The 15,912-nt window shown below is 35.6% G+C and overlaps 4 protein-coding genes across 6 annotated transcripts; 2 read left to right on the plus strand and 2 right to left on the minus strand.

Moving 5' to 3' along the window:
• The first annotated feature begins 5 nt into the window (after nt 1-5).
• On the plus strand, nt 6-2,043 carry LOC128190026 (28S ribosomal protein S17, mitochondrial-like). The gene is made up of 2 exons (XM_052861896.1): nt 6-310; nt 573-2,043. Exons 1-2 carry the CDS (start codon nt 98-100, stop codon nt 951-953), a joined length of 594 nt encoding a protein of 197 aa, XP_052717856.1. The 5' UTR covers nt 6-97; the 3' UTR covers nt 954-2,043.
• Nucleotides 1,757-6,850, minus strand: LOC128190027 (charged multivesicular body protein 1a-like). The gene is made up of 8 exons (XM_052861897.1): nt 6,721-6,850; nt 6,294-6,313; nt 5,342-5,419; nt 5,106-5,252; nt 4,395-4,463; nt 3,856-3,915; nt 3,564-3,751; nt 1,757-2,677 (listed from the first exon to the last, which is right to left on the minus strand). The coding sequence occupies exons 1-8, from the start codon at nt 6,725-6,727 to the stop codon at nt 2,656-2,658; spliced, it is 591 nt and encodes a 196-aa protein (XP_052717857.1). The 5' UTR covers nt 6,728-6,850; the 3' UTR covers nt 1,757-2,655.
• Nucleotides 6,851-9,194: 2,344 nt separating this feature from the next.
• On the plus strand, nt 9,195-14,558 carry LOC128187677 (putative ankyrin repeat protein RF_0381). Of its 3 annotated transcripts, none has more exons than XM_052858094.1 (2): nt 9,195-9,487; nt 11,349-14,558. In XM_052858094.1, exon 2 carries the CDS (start codon nt 11,471-11,473, stop codon nt 12,629-12,631), a length of 1,161 nt encoding a protein of 386 aa, XP_052714054.1. In that variant the 5' UTR covers nt 9,195-9,487; nt 11,349-11,470; the 3' UTR covers nt 12,632-14,558. The 3 variants fall into 3 exon arrangements, with proteins under 3 accessions (XP_052714054.1, XP_052714055.1, XP_052714056.1); XM_052858095.1 differs by lacking the exon at nt 9,195-9,487 and adding an exon at nt 10,406-11,159; XM_052858096.1 differs by lacking the exon at nt 9,195-9,487 and adding an exon at nt 11,185-11,256.
• Nucleotides 14,559-14,707: 149 nt separating this feature from the next.
• On the minus strand, nt 14,708-15,405 carry LOC128187678 (uncharacterized). The gene has a single exon (XM_052858097.1). The coding sequence runs from the start codon at nt 15,364-15,366 to the stop codon at nt 14,893-14,895; it is 474 nt and encodes a 157-aa protein (XP_052714057.1). The 5' UTR covers nt 15,367-15,405; the 3' UTR covers nt 14,708-14,892.
• Between the last annotated feature and the right edge of the window lie 507 nt (nt 15,406-15,912).

The following is a 15,912-nucleotide window of genomic DNA, read 5'->3' on the forward strand; positions in this document are numbered from 1 at the left end:
GTTTTAATATTAGTATCCCATGCGTAGATCCGATAACATAATTCGTTGTAGGAAAAAAATATAATAAAATCGAAGGTTGAGTAATTTGGTCATAAAAATGCCTTTACGTTTGAATGTAGCAAAAGAAAAGTTTAGGGTATATAAAAAGCTTCCAAAAAACATTTTGAGACAGCAAGGTGTCGAGGTTAAACCACCGGAGAGGCCAGTGAGAGATATATTTGCTGGAACGGTGATGAAAAGAAGTGTGGGAACTCCCGAGACATTAAAAGTCAGGGTTTTAAAGTTGAAGTTGGACACATATATTACAAAGGTAAGTCGGATTGTATCTTATATCACATTTAAGTTAAAGCAAACTATCATATCATCATTTACTCAAACCAATGACATACTTGCGACCGAATTTACTCTGATTTTCAACAGGGTTTGATTTCATTTTTCCCCCGTAGTCTTGGTCAAAAGACATCCCATTAAAAAAAAAAAAATTCTAAATTATTTGTAACAAAGAAAAGTATAAAAGTGCCTGAAGTACATTTGTAATTTGTAAACATGTACATTGTTTTAACTTTTTGCAGTATTACTACAAAAGGCTGGATTATTGGGTGCTAGAAAAAGATCTTAAGGTGAAAATTGGAGACCTTGTTCTTATTCGGTTAATGGATGAAGCCTATTCCCCACGTGTGAAGTTTGAAATTTACAAGTACCTACATCAGCTTGGTGAAATGATCTGCCCAGTCACTGGACAGGGTGTTAGGGGACTAGAGTATGTTGACCCAGCAAGGACTGACCATATTGGAAATTTCCCAGAAAAATGGCAAGATAATGTGATGAACAACACCATGGTTCAAAGAATGCGTTTGTTGGAGCTTGGAAGAGAACTAGAAACCAAAGAACAGGAATTGAACAATGATGATGAGGACGATGATGAAGATGATGATGGGGAAACTTTTGTGTGAATTATTAAATTGTAGTTTCATGATATGCATAAATAAATGTATAGAGACACATAAGCAGCAAAGTGTGATAATTTTAATTAAAAAACTTGTAAGCCCTTATAACATTAGAAGTTTTTTTTTTTAAACTTTTATGGTCAACAACTAATTAAAGAGCAGAAATGGCAGAATTTTGCCAAGAGTTGATATGTTTGGGGCTAACAAGTGACTTACGAAATGTAGAATACTGTATATCAGTGGTTATTGTCAGGTTAGAGTTCAGAGGTCAGTGAAAGAGGTTAGAGATCAGATTTGCTCTCAATGTACTGTCTATAATTAGTTCATCTAATGGATGGTATGGCTTTCCCATGAGCCTGTCTGTCCATTCTTGTTTTCATATCCAAGTTTTTTTTGTCTCTGCGAGACCCCAACCAATTTAACACTTAGACTGCTAATGCATCTCAGGAGGAAAGTACCGGGTATATTTAACAGAAGGTCGCTGTCACCTTGTTTTGAAATTATTCAAATCATTTAAAATCATTTTAGAAACAGTTAGGCCAAGAACATTAAACTTTTTCATCCGACAGCCATGCAGAAACAAGTTGGCATAATGTGTTGCGACCCAAGAGAAACATGGCCTCTTCTTGAGTACTTGTTTGCTCCGTTACACACTGAATATGTGGAGAAAATATAAAATATACTCCTCTAAATTGTCCAGATGTTTTAGCATTTGACTTCATACACCTGCACATGCTTTGATCATTGTTGCACTGGTAAGTAGCTGGTTTTAATTTATACCTTCCATATCAAGAATTTTTTCACACAAATTCAATGCTTTTTTCAGTAATTTTATTTTATGTCATAAAAACAATAAATATTTTAACAAATTATCAAAAACGTACATTAAATGATTTGGCATATAAAAAATCATTACCGGTATATGCCTGGACATTGTGAAATAATTCTAAGGATTTTCACAGGTCGCATTCTTGCAGAAACCTAGCATATGTATTGAAAACTCTTTTCTTTTCTTTTTCTCTACGGGTAAACCATGTATACACAATAGACCACTTTGTTACACTGAGAAAAATTCTTAATGAAAATTAACCTAAAATATTGCAGCATACTGAGAACGTACAAATAATACATTAAAAAAAAATTGCCCCAAGAAATGTCTTCACATCGGGAAAAAAAATTACAGGGTCTTGTATAGATTCTTATTTGTATTAACTGTTCCAGAACGTGGCTATCACTGAGGTCAGCGACAGAAAACATACATTTTTATTAAATCAAACTTTGATTCAAAATAAATCAAATTAATTTTTTTGAGTAACTACTGGTACATGTACAATCTTTGCAAAACTTTATATTACCAGTAAGAACATAATTCAGCAGCTTTTTGTATTAATAACTATCCATTTTAACTAATTAGTTGAATGAAAACTTTGTCACGAGAAGATAAACTGGTATATGATTTTTCTAACTGAACAGTAAAATCAAACTCTTTAGTGCCAATTAAAGAAACCACAAGACACTGTCAATTAATAATTGATGGATGTCGGTTGATCATTTCCTATACTCTCTTCTTGTAAGGCTCTGATTCCCAGTGAAATTGCAGCACTTTTTAATTGATATGGATACTCTCTGTTCAAAGCCTCTCACTGCACATATTCTCACTACATATTTATCTACTACATGTATTTACAACATAGAGAGTGAATGATGATCAGTGTCGAAGAGCTTGTAACCTGCAATGCAAAAATTAATATTTTTAAAATGAACTTACAAATTAACAATTAAATACAAACTATTAAGCACTCATAAATATTTGTCTTTTACCATTTTTAATTTATAGATTAAAGTTGTTTAAGAACGAAAGCAGTTCAAGTACTTTAAAATTATTATAAAATTATTATTAGAAATGGAATATCACTTCAAGCAAATAACACAGAGTAAGACAAAGTCTGTTCAGTCCTACAGTACACCCATTAGATTTGTCTTTGAGAAGAATGAATGAGAGTGATTTTTTTCTCCAATCAGGCTTTGCCAAAATTTTCAAATCGCTCAACTAAGTCCTCAACTTAAATCCTTATGAAAAGTGAATTAATTTGAGGTCAAAACTAAGACTTGAGGCTGAGTATTGACTTGAGGAGCGTTGGTGACAGTTGGGCCAGTCTGTCAGAAATGTTTGTGTTTATGCACAAAACACTGGTAAATCTGAAGTACTGGGGTATTATGAAATGAAATCAAATTTATTCATCTCCCATCCATCTTGAATTATTGGGGTCGACAGTTATTGGTTTGAAGACAATGAAAGAGAGTAATGTTTAAGTTATGTTTCTGTGTTAGTGTACACACCTCTGTAATAAATCTGAAGTATCGGTATTATAAAGTCTAGTAAAATCCATTTAGTCCTCCTACTCCCTTGAAAAAGCAAGGGCTTATATTTACTCAGATTGGAGATTAACAGTAATGTCTCTGATTCAAGTACAAACCTTCATGATAAAAAAAAACGGGGGTATTAATATAATGAAGGCTGATCAAACCATTTAGTCTCCCATTCCTCTTGAAAGAGTGAGGATTTATTTTAATCAGACTGGAGTATGAAAGTAATGTTTGTGTTTCTGTACACACCTTCGTGACAAATCATCTTCCTTCTTCTTCTCCGTGTCTTCCCTGATGGAGGCAGTCGTTGGGTTAAGATCTGTGAGTTGTTCGGTAATGTCAAGGTCATTCTCCTCAGCGATCTGTTTCATCAGCGACTCCACTTGGTCCTGAGGTGTCGATAATGTGGTGGCAGAGCTCATAGAATTCTCCAAGGTCTGCGATAAAAAGAAAACTCACACGTTGGTACTTTTTTCTGCGAGTCGAAAAATGAGTAGGAAAAGAACTTTCATTTATACATATATTCAAAACTTTAACTTACAGATGTCCTGACATCAATATCTTCAAACTGCTTCTCAAATTTTCCCATAATTTGCTCAACCTGTAAATATTTGAACATGTTTTTGTAAGTGCAACAATGATTTTACTCCACATTTTTCAAGCAAAATTGTTTTAAAAATAAGTCGGTGTAAAAGTGGGCTTTTCTAGCACAAACAGTTGCTTTGATTTCCATTTGCAGTATCCTGTAAAGAAAAGTATTCAGCATAGCCATACTAGTACCATCATGTTGTGTTAATGGAGCCTTCTTGCACATATGAAACATTCTTTTCAAACAACTGTTTAACTCTTTGATCAATGTCAATTTTAATCTAGGGGAAATAACTCCATGAAGTCAAATAAAGTTTCATCACATACCAGATAATCGTATATTTTTTTTTTGGATTGTCAAATAATTTGACACTATGTGCAAAAGATTATGCACACATTGGACTTGGTAAATGAACCATACTCTTGATTCTGAATAACAAGTAATTCACACAAGCTCCAAACTTACAATTACTTTGATGACGTGTCACTAACCTTTTCTAAGTCCATTGATGACATGGCTTTGTCTAATGCTTTTGTCACTCCCTCCATTTGTTTTGTGATCTGAAAAAAAAATCAATTATCATAATTAGATAAAAATCAAAATAACTACACATTTTTATCTTCAAAGTTTACAAAGACTAGAGTCATAAAAATTTTTATGGCTTGATCTCCATTTTTTATCTGAATAACAGTCCTCCAAGCTCTCTTTCAAATAAACAAAAATCTTTCAGCAGAAAACGAATATTTATCAAAAACTGAGATTCTTTAACTTTAAGATGCAGTCCTTTTAATAAATTATACAGTGGCTTATCCAATGAGCCTTGGATATTGACATACATGTACTAACTCTACAGTCAATTTAGAACCATTTTAACAAGACCTTGCACTTTCAGTAGGGAATAGTTTTTTATTCCTTGCGTCAAAACAAGTTAAATTGACGTGCTTTTAAGTGAAATATGTATCAATTGCATAGTCTTATCTCAAAAGCTTGACAAATCTTGTTGATTTCAAAAGCCATGGCTGAGTGGCTAGCAATGAAATAGACAGGCATACGTCACATCGCTGTTTGGCACAACTACCCAAAGTCCAAGCTCTTGTTAAAATGGTTCTATGTCATAGCTATCAGCATCAGTGGTATGAAGAGTTCATGAGACATTTGTATTTTACGTAAACTCATTAATACACTTTTATACATGTACTTACTCCTTTCATTGCTACAGCTGTCTGTACTCTGGCTGCCACTCCATCAACTCGAGCTGCAAATCGCAAATAGTTTAGGCTCTCGTTCTTTTTTCTGATGGCATTCTCTGCGTAGATTCTTGCTCCTTCCACATTTTTCTGCGCTATAGCCTGGGAAAGAAGAGTACCTGGTACATTACCTACAGCCACTTCATAACATGGATCTGTGGTCTAACTTAATATTCAACAAATGCATGTACCTTCTTGATTTTTGCCTCTTCCTTCTTTTGTTCTTTTTCTGCTTTTTTGGACAGTCTTTCAAGTTGTTTAGTAGTAAACTATGAATCAAATACAATAAACATTTTCAGCAACTTACATTTCACAACGTATTTAACATGTATAGGAGAGTTTGTTGTAAAAAATTAGTATTTATTAAATACCTTTAAATATATTTTACTTTTAAGAATAAATATCATTTTGAGGTGGTTTAAACAATTAATGCAGGTAGAAAAGCACATTAAAATACCTCAATGTAATAATTTTATCTAACGTGTTATCTGATTGTTTCTAAACATTCACATTTCAGGGCAATAAAACTTCTTGTTATACCCCTGTAAAACAGTTACTATAAAACTCTATACAAAAAAAGTCTAGCATTTTGACTGTAGGACTGGAACTGTTGGATTGGAACTGTTAAAATCGACTGTTAAAAAAGACTGTTGACCGGTGATGTCACATTCCGCGAAAACAAGCTGTTGATTAGAAGGGGTATAACAAAGCAGTTGTTGACTGTGTCTTGGGCAATAGTTGATGTCGGACTGGCTCGCAAACTGTTGCCCGCGGCCTTTGGCCTTGGGCAACAGTTTGCGAGCTGGTCCAACTGATCAACTGCCCTCGACTCCAGTCAACAACTGTATAATATTTCCCTGTCATCATCATATTTTTCATCATATCCCGTTATTGCTTTACAATTATAGTTGAAAAACGATTAAAACCTAATGTAAATTATCCCTGTCATTCGGTATAATAAACAATTCATTGCATGAACGTTCGGGAGATATGAAGATTTATTCCTGCAGAAAAATCACATTTCCCTCAGGCGTTGCCCTCGGGAATGTATGATTTTCATGGGGGGGGGGGGGGGGATAAGTCTTCATACCTCCCTCACAATCATGCAATAAATGTATATATACAGGTCTCAGGTATACTTACTTTTAACTGAAACAGCATATCTGAAAAATAAATATCAAGTTTGAGGACATCATTGTTTAATCACATCTGCCATTAGATATTACATGCACAAACTGTTATTATAGCATACCTTGGGAATTATACCAGTTCATGTGTACATGTGCCTTGACTACCATTTATAATGGTTAACATGATGATGGACACATGATATATAGACACTGAGAGAGGGGGCATCAAAATGACAATTGTACTAAACTTGTGGCATTTGGTTTTGAATAATGACAACACTTTTAATGAGGAGTATATCAAGTGGGCATGATAAAAAGAAAGAGATTCATCTCAAGACAAATTGTGACGATTTTATTTGCGCGAATAAATCTTACAAGAAGAAGATAAATAATTACGTTTGACACGTTGATGCAGAACATTATTTTTTGATAGATCTTACCATCCATGTTGATATATGTCTCTGTGCCACTTTGTGGGACTTTTATTTCAAAATATTTTCGTCAGGAACTAATGAGCAATCACAACCGGAAGTGACGATTTTTTCCAGCAGTAATTTTTTTCTTTTTGTTTCATTGGCTCTAAAAAGTTTTGTTTACATTGAATACTATTTATAGATAATCACATGTAGGGACAAAGAACCTGCCTTTTCCAGACAATGTAATAAAATTATGACATGTTTGATAATCAGACTAAGCCACAAGCGAAAGTACATTGAAAACGGGTATTCTACATACATGTACTACATGTATAAGGATACGAAATTATCGACGAAGAATTTATAAACAAGTAAGTGATAATATCATATTTATATAGAGTCGAAATATATATGTTATTGTTGTTAAACTATTTCTTAATGTTTGGTTGCTTTACTTATTGTGCATCTTGTGAATGAATAAGTGTGGTGGGGTGATCCAATTTTATTATGTGTACAGGAATAAACAGGTATAATTATAGCCATGCATGATAACCGCGGTACATTAATTCACTGAGGTAAATTTTCATTTCAAATTAAGGGTGCAAAATTTAAAAAAAAAATTAACACTGTTGCCTTTTAAAATTTCAATCTTATAATTGAATAATCGTCCATTAACTTTCAAAGACGTGCCATAGATTTTCACTAGCTGAATAAGTCCAATCTGATATTCAATGGAAATTGCTCCATGGTGTATAATTATAGACTTGCAAGTTTCTATATAATATAAAAAAAAAAGACCCCACATTAAACATAATATCATTCTCTGAGTGTCATTTCTTTTATCAAATCTACTTTACTTTTACGACTTATTTAGCACAAGTTGATCATGGTCATTAAATTCATATATGTCATTAAAATATCATAAAATCGGGGACATTAAAATTAAATCAATGTTCTTTCTGATTTGTAGATAAATTGAAATGCCACACCGAATGTGAGTTATACCATTAGCGGGTCTAGAAAATTGAATATTGTCAATAAAATGTAATCTTAATTTATTTTCAATGTTACTCTCTCTCTCTCTCTCTCTCTCTCTCGTGAATGCTAGTACCGGGTATCCACTTAAGCAGAACTAAGTGAATAGATAAGTGTTTGTAACGGCAACAAATGACAACAAATTAACATAATTGTATTGCTGTGGTTGTTTATTTTCGTGTTTATCCGGATAAAGACACGGCCCTCCACGATTACCACGCCGTATAAATAAACGTTAATGGACTCGATGTAAATCCCCGTAACCACCCCGGACGGGATTAAAGAAGCACCCCCTCCATGAAACCTGTCATTTAATCGTCGCCACGACTGTTTCAGCTTGAACAAATTGAACAAAGAGGACCCATCTTAACGGAGACCTTGATTAATTGATCGCGTTGATCTGTATCTCTTGCTATAAAATCGCTTTGACCGTGGGCATGTATTTGGGTAAATCTAGTGGAAAAGCATACAGAATATAACATTTATAAATAGATTTGTTATCTGATTATAATTAATACAAGTACTGACATTTTAAAGGAAAAGTATTAGTTTTCAACTTTGATATTAATCACAATTTCATGTAAGAATACACTCTTATCTTGCGCCAATCGTTTTATCGCAAATCCTAATCTTTTCATTTTTACCTTCTAACACAGTTTTAAAAATTCCAGGAAATATCGGTTTTTTTTGGTTTGTTTTTTTTTTTACATTTTCACACACACAGAAGAGGCCTCGATTATCTGGGGAAAATTGTTTTTTTTTAATGGACACCCCTTGCTCGAAATAAAAGACAAGAAAATATCAACTTACGACTTAAAATGTCTTAATAATACAGAAATTGAATTGCTTCAATAGCTGTGACATGATATTATGAATTGTAAATGATAAATAACTACACAACAATCGATGGAATTACACAACAATGCTCTTTTAATAATATAGCCTTGCTTCTGTCAAAATTTCTATAACGCTCGGATAGCCATTTATGTGATTGTACAAAGCCCGCGTTACTGATATGGCAGTGTAAACTTTTAAACCAGCAAGAAATTTCTAAGAAAAAAATATGCCGAGGACAAAAGGACATATTCCTTTGTATCATCCAAGTTCAATGCAATTATAGGAAGGGGCATTTTTTCGATCACTTTTGCAATTCATGTTTTTTATTAGTTTCTGCGAAAGGTAGTCCTATATTGCAATACGCAGGGAAGAATCTTTAAAAAAATCCATGCACATGCTCTATTCTAGCTATTAAAGGTAACAAAATAACATTTTTAATCGTATATATAGGTCTCATTTGTTAGGTATAATAGGTCTATAAAATTAAATATACACATGTAATACTTGTATCAAACTATTTTCGATAACTTATTTTGCTATTGATAGTTTTACTGTTTTTATATTTGAAATTAAGTTAAAAGTAAATTATATAGATTTGAATTTTAAACTCATTTTAATTACAGAGGATGTCAAACCCGGACACGTCACGTGACGTAATATAATGGGTACATTTGCACTGAAGCGTGTCTGCCAGGACCGCAACATCCGTACCACAGCCATTAAAGTGACCATATGACCCGATCCGTCACGGGGGAATCACTCGAACGTGACAAACATTTAATTAATTGTTCCCCTACCAGAGCCCCGTTCGGCGAGTGTCGGTTTCCGCAGCATAAGAGGAGAAGATGTCCCTGTTCTTCAGTCATTGTCACCGGCGACGGATCATGTTCAAAAGCTTTCTTCCTTTTTCATATCGATGGTATGTGTTTTAATTTTCTTCTCAGTTCTTCAGTACATGTAATCTATATGTAAGGTTTGAAAAAAAATCGCTGAAATTTCGTTTTTAATTTAAGTTGTACTTTTAAGTTGCGTCTTATGTTTTACCATTTGTTTTAATCCATCCTTTTTTATTGAAAAAAAAACCCCACAAACAACGACGAATGTACCGAATTGCGGACATACAATGTATATGCGTACAGCTGTACGAGCAATTATAAGTGTACATATTGTAAACGTATTTGATGATGAAGATGATTAGGAAGGCTCAGATTTTGATTAAAAATGGGTTCGATTTGACACCCACTCTTCTACTATTCAGTTAGCTTGACCTTGTATCGGCATTTTGTATGAAAAAAAATAAGAAATCTATACAGAACATGTAATGAGATACACACGCTATCCGTTTAGTTTGACAGTTGTGGGCAAATTGAAGTTCAGTTCAATACATCCTACATGGAATAGACATGCTCTCATTATCATTTTGGCCAAAGAGAAACTTTTAAAAGGTTGCAGTTGCATGATTTACACAAACAGATATACACTGTAGGAACGCCGTTTTGAGAACAATAAAATGTTGGATCCGCCGCGTATATAGTTCTGCATTTCCCAATCTGTTACCTGATGATCAGCTGTACTTACAGAACAATTAACATTGCGCGATGCACGGCGTGTTAACAAGTTCTAGCCATTAGCTTACAAGATATTTACACGGCTAAATCTCTGTCCTTATGTTGCAATCCACTCAATTATTACACGATTTTAAATCATATACGCCCCCAATATGTCACTGAGCACAATCTTTTTATTAAAAAAATTGCTACTCATGCAGAATTTAACAAACTTCGGATTGTAACATGAGCTATTTTTTTTCACCGACCAAAAATAATGAATTTTTATCCTAGCTGCAGAAATGACACGTGTTTTACATTCAGCTGTACTATCTTTAAATATATACATTGATATATTAGTATATCACCCATATTGCTGTGCACACTCTTTGCATTAAAAAATTGGTATTCAGGCAGAATTTTAACGAATTTCTGATTGGAACGTGAGCTTTTTACACCGACGAAAATGAAATTCTATCCTGAAGATATGACACGTGTTTTCACGGACAGCTGTATATACTAATAGTAAGGCACGTGACTTAAAATTCCCTTGAATTGATGTTATATATTTTACAAATGTATTTTGCAAATTTTGCACATATAGGCTCCAAAGAAAGCAATACGAATTAGATGATATGTCGACGATTTAACAGTTCCGATTCAACACGAAAAACTTTCACAGATGGATGTTTGACCAGTCGACCTTCATAGTATCTCAAGATAAAATAAATATTTTTATCAGCAATCGCTACCAATACACGCGCAATACACTGCACACTAGGAGCTTCTCTCGAGATAGCGAGTTTGTGTTTGGCACCCATCCGAACGTCTGCTCGTATAGAAACAAGATCAGAAACTGAATGGAACGAGTGATAGCATCAGATAAATCGGCCGCTTAACTACTTATGTTTTTTGGCAATCAAACTCATAATATAATTTCCCTCACAACAACCCCTCTTACATGCACGCGCATGAGCAATCCTGTGTCTTGTTGTGTACATTAGAGTTTAGTGGTCCTGAAACAAAACAAAGACGATACATCGGGTGAGTAGTAAAACTTTGTGGTGAAATGGTCGTGATCTTTGCAATGCTCATTCTGTGTTAACGATGGAGTGCACGATTTAATGATGTACTAGAACAAGTGTGTGGATATGTAAACGAGCCTGTATATGCGCTTGTAGTAGTGGTTTTTTTTGTTCGATTTTTAAGCTGTTAATTTCTTCTTTCTTTCAGAAATTGCAGGACCACATACTGTTAAAGCAAACGTCCCAACCAAGCTATCTCGCGGAGGACTTAATTCCTAGAATTGATCAAGGATCAATATATAAGGGAGAAACTATAACTTATTCACTCGAATGAGAGTGCGGAACTTTTTTCACATGCCCACAATGCCAAACAATATTCAAGTGGACGATGACTACTTGCTCTTAGAATCGGTTAAATCGGGCAAAGAGAAACAAGTGCGGACCATTTTATCTGGGGGTAACTACAGGAATGTAGACTATATCGACGGATTCGGACGCACCGCCCTCCACTGGGCTGCGGAATATGGATACGTGAATATTGTGTACTTATTGGTGGAAAACAAGTGGGACTATAACGCAACAGACAACAAATCTCAGACTCCGTTACATATTGCCTGTAATCACTATGGCAGTGATATTGCGTCATACTTAATCACGTGTGGATGTGACGTCAACATTTTGGACAATTCTGGCAACAGTCCTTTGCAAAGAGCCATTCACACAAACTTGGAAGGCGTAGTGTATCTTATATGTGAGCGTGGAGCTAACATAAATTCAAAAACAAAAAATGACTGGACTGCTCTTCACGAAGCAATACGGGTCGGGAACGAGAATATAGTTCGTCGACTACTCAAAGATGGAGCTGACGTCAATGCCATTACTCAGTACAAAGCAACGCCATTTTCAACAGCCATCTTTTACTTCCGGATTTCGCAGAGACATGCGTATAATTGTCTAGACTCTATAGCCAAAATGTTGGTGGATAACGGAAGTCGACTGAGCCAGTGTGACGGACAGTACTCTCCCCTGATGTCGTGTATATCTCTTGGAAACAGTTTCATTGCTGGACTTCTGTTGTATCATGGCTGCCAAATTCCAACACTGGATCAGTACGCCGGACGAAGTCCACTCGTGGACGCTTTTACGAGATGCGATCCAAATGTGGTCAAACTGATGGTCCTAAGTGGTTACCACTTGACCATCGACGAAGTGGAACAGTGCAATAGACGTATTCCAACCTTCTCCAGGTCTTTCAGACGTTTAGCTTTCTCAGGGATTGATACCTCAACGAATGGACTCCAGATGATGGCGTGGTTAAAGGAGCGGTCCCACAACCCAGCCTCGCTTTCAGATATCTGCCGGTTCAGTATTCGGCAGTCGCTTAATAAAGGGTCAGGGGATACCTCAATTTTGTCAAATATCAGAAAGCTCATCCTTCCAACGTGTTTGAAAGAGTACATAGCTTTAGACGAATTCAGCCACCTTGGTTAAATGCAGAGAGTGGATGTATTTATGTGTACAAGAGAGTGATTTATGAATACTTGAATGGATACTCATGTCCGTTTTAGTGCATGGGTGTACGGGCAAAATACCAAGTTTCCGAACTATAGAGGGAACTTAAAAATGAAGCGCTTTAGTATGTGTGTTTGTACTGTATTTTATTTGCCATGCAAATCTTGTTCAATGAACATGTTTTGTTTTTGTTTAGTCTCTATAACAACGCCCCCTTCTATTCAGTGTTCAGTTCCAATATTCTTTTGTTATCTCTTCTACGGGGATCTTTGCTAGAAATTCAGAGAAATCCAACAATCAATTAAGACAACCTTGAAGACTTACACCCGGCAAGGTGTCAAAACGCATGCTTTTATATTACTAGGTTCTATCGCAAAATGTTGTTTTATTTATATATGATTTTTATTTTTAGAATAAAGATGAGGAAAGTTATTTATAAATCTGACTTGTTTTGAAAGAGGAAATTGCGCTGTACGTAGAGATGTTTTTGAAGAAAAGGGGGAAAAAAAGAAACCCACGGTCAGGTGAAAACGGGACAGCTGGTGAAGAATGTTTTAGACGCGAGGAACAGTATTGGATTTAGAAGCGATAATAGGCATCGGTGCATATATCTCTCTGCAAACGTTTAATCTCGTCTTTCTGCACAAAAGTCAGACAGCAGACTATTCAGTTTGACAAGAAATATCTATAAAATTATAAATGCTTGTAAACAGCACATGAATAAACTATTTAAACTTTTTTTTCTCACAACCAAAATTTTTTTTTTCGTCATAAAGCTATACCTTTTACAATTCCAAGAAGGAAAAAATCTGCTGCAAAGACCCTACTGACGTGCAAGTGAACGGGGATTTAAGTGGGTTATTTTGACATAGACAGTGTTTCAAATGACATTTAATTGTTGAAAAGAAAAAAGGAAGACACAAATTGCTTCGTGTTTCGAAGGCGATATAACTTGAAGAGATTTTTATTATTTTAAGAATTTAGACACTGATGCTGTAATGCGTTTCAGTGTTGCATCTGGAATCTAAAACATTCTATTGTCTCTTTTTTCAACAATGCAACAAATGCACTAGAAGTCAAAAAGCATGTACGTTTATGCATTAACACATTAAAAATCTTTATAAAACCAGTTACAGGTGCAAGCTTACAAGTTTATTTTTTATTCTACATTAAAAATGGACTAGTGAATGAATTGGTGAATTAACTTCAGTTCGACTCGCCAAGTTTGATTCAACTATTATTTAGACATATAGGCTAAACGTAAAATGGGGGAAAATATCGAAATATAACACCCCCCCCCCGGCCGAAAATTTACAAGATAACAAGAAATTACTGGACGGGGAGGGAAGTAACGGGAATTCGGGGTGGTGGGGGTGATAGCCGGGTGGGGAGGGAGGAGATGTTTGTAAAAGTGACTCGGAAGCGAACTTTACACATCAAATTAGGGAAATTGTTTCCCTATCTTGCGGTGAACTAGAATTACTTCCCAAAAGACTGTTTAGATAGACAAACCGAATAAAGAGGGAATTCTAAACTAAACAAGAAGTTATGTCATCTGTCCAAAAAAATCGAAACGTTCTGATCTATAGTTGGAATAGTTCAATACTTTTCACAGACACCTCGTCTTATAAAGATACTGTATGATCGATAAATATGGATCGACTATAAGAAAAACACAAAGCGAAACACGTGCATTGCATATTGTGCATGTGTAAATCTACAACAAAGAGTCGATTGTCACGTGATCGTTTGGTTAACCACTTTTCTGGAATATCTTTAAAAAATTGAAGCAACCATGCAGCCAAATCCTCTTCAATTGCGTTTTAAACAAAATTAAACCCCTCGAATTTCAAATCAACATTTTCTCCTTCTTACAATTACCTATAGATTGGAATGTAATGAAATTACTGGTCACGGCGCCTACATCTTAAGATTGGGTCAATGCACCGTTTAAAATGTCAACCCCTCCCACTTCATCAAACCGTTTTGATGTTGTCTAGACGAGGTTACTCTGTCCTCTTTATATTTTCAATTATGTCTCCGTATTTAAATCACTGTAAATAGGTATAAATTATTCCTAATCCACTAATTCTATACAGTACAAAAGTCAACAGGCATCCTTACAACACACAGAGAATTTTGCACCGTTAATATATAACTATTTCATCAAAAGAAAACACACGTACCATAAATTAATTGTCAAAAATACACATTTCAGTCAAATCTATACACGTTTATGTCTACGGTCTGGGTTCGAATCCCACATCCGAGCACTGATAAAACGCCTTGGGCGCCTGCGCGTTGTTGGGCTCATACGTCACTTGCAGGAAGTGCATGGTGTTGGGGGGTTCCCTGGGCGCCATCACTTTCACCGAGTAGATATGGAGCGAGGGCTCGCCCGCGTCCGGGACAGTGGCCAGGACTTTTGGCGCGACCGTCTGCCGCTCGCTCAGTGAAATCACGAATTTCCCGGGATTGGTCTTGTTGTAGTGATCCAAGTTCTTCATAAACGTGACGGTAATGTTCTCGCCACGACCGTAGAAAGTGGCGTCCCGCCCGGGCTGGCGGCCCCCGCACGGCCCCGTGGTCAGGATACAGTCATTGGCCGCTGGGGTGTTGATGCCGCTCATGGACCCTCTCTGGGGCGGGCTGAGGAGGCACAGGTGACAATGTCCTACAGCAAAAAGGGATAACAGCACCGCAAGGACCTTCATGTTTGTGTTATTGTGTTGAAATGAATGGAACTGGGAAATCTAGTCACATTTTATAAATGTCATTTTCTGGGTCAGCGGTATCTGATATAATGATATATTAACAGGGCCGTCCTTATCAACTACAACTATAGCAGTGCAATATGGAACTGTTCACATACTTATACTGTCCGAATTATGGCAGGTTTAGAAGGGTCTACACAACGTGAGGGAGGTTATACAATGCAATCACCCTATACTTGGGGCAGCACGTGAAGGGCAAAAAGCATGTCCTTTTAGATGTGGATATATCCCCTCCCCACCCACCCCTAAAAAATGAATATATTACTAATGATTCAAGTGAAAATTACCAACTGGTCATAGAAATAATACACAATTTTATATAATCATGTTTTGAGGATACTGAGAGAATAACCCAAAAGTATTTCATTTTAAAATGTAATTTATTTTACATTTTCAATTTAAACATATTGTACATGAAAAATACAAATGCATTTGAACAGGGATAAAGCAAGCACTGAGGTGAACTTAATTATTTGACTGACAAAC

Source organism: Crassostrea angulata, chromosome 6 (assembly GCF_025612915.1).
Source record: "Crassostrea angulata isolate pt1a10 chromosome 6, ASM2561291v2, whole genome shotgun sequence".
In the NCBI taxonomy this organism is placed as follows: domain Eukaryota; kingdom Metazoa; phylum Mollusca; class Bivalvia; order Ostreida; family Ostreidae; genus Magallana; species Magallana angulata.

Excerpts from the sequence above, each read along its gene's own strand:
- LOC128190026 (XM_052861896.1), top strand. The coding sequence starts at position 98 with ATGCCTTTACGTTTGAATGTAGCAAAAGAAAAGTTTAGGGTATATAAA. Across the intron at positions 311-572 it reads TGGACACATATATTACAAAG|TATTACTACAAAAGGCTGGA; the intron begins GTAAGTCGGATT and ends AACTTTTTGCAG.
- LOC128187677 (XM_052858094.1), top strand. The coding sequence starts at position 11,471 with ATGAGAGTGCGGAACTTTTTTCACATGCCCACAATGCCAAACAATATT.
- LOC128190027 (XM_052861897.1), bottom strand. Across the intron at positions 4,464-5,105 it reads CAGCTGTAGCAATGAAAGGA|ATCACAAAACAAATGGAGGG; the intron begins GTAAGTACATGT and ends TTTTTTTTTCAG. Across the intron at positions 3,752-3,855 it reads ATATTGATGTCAGGACATCT|ACCTTGGAGAATTCTATGAG; the intron begins GTAAGTTAAAGT and ends TTTTTATCGCAG.
- LOC128187678 (XM_052858097.1), bottom strand. The coding sequence starts at position 15,366 with ATGAAGGTCCTTGCGGTGCTGTTATCCCTTTTTGCTGTAGGACATTGT.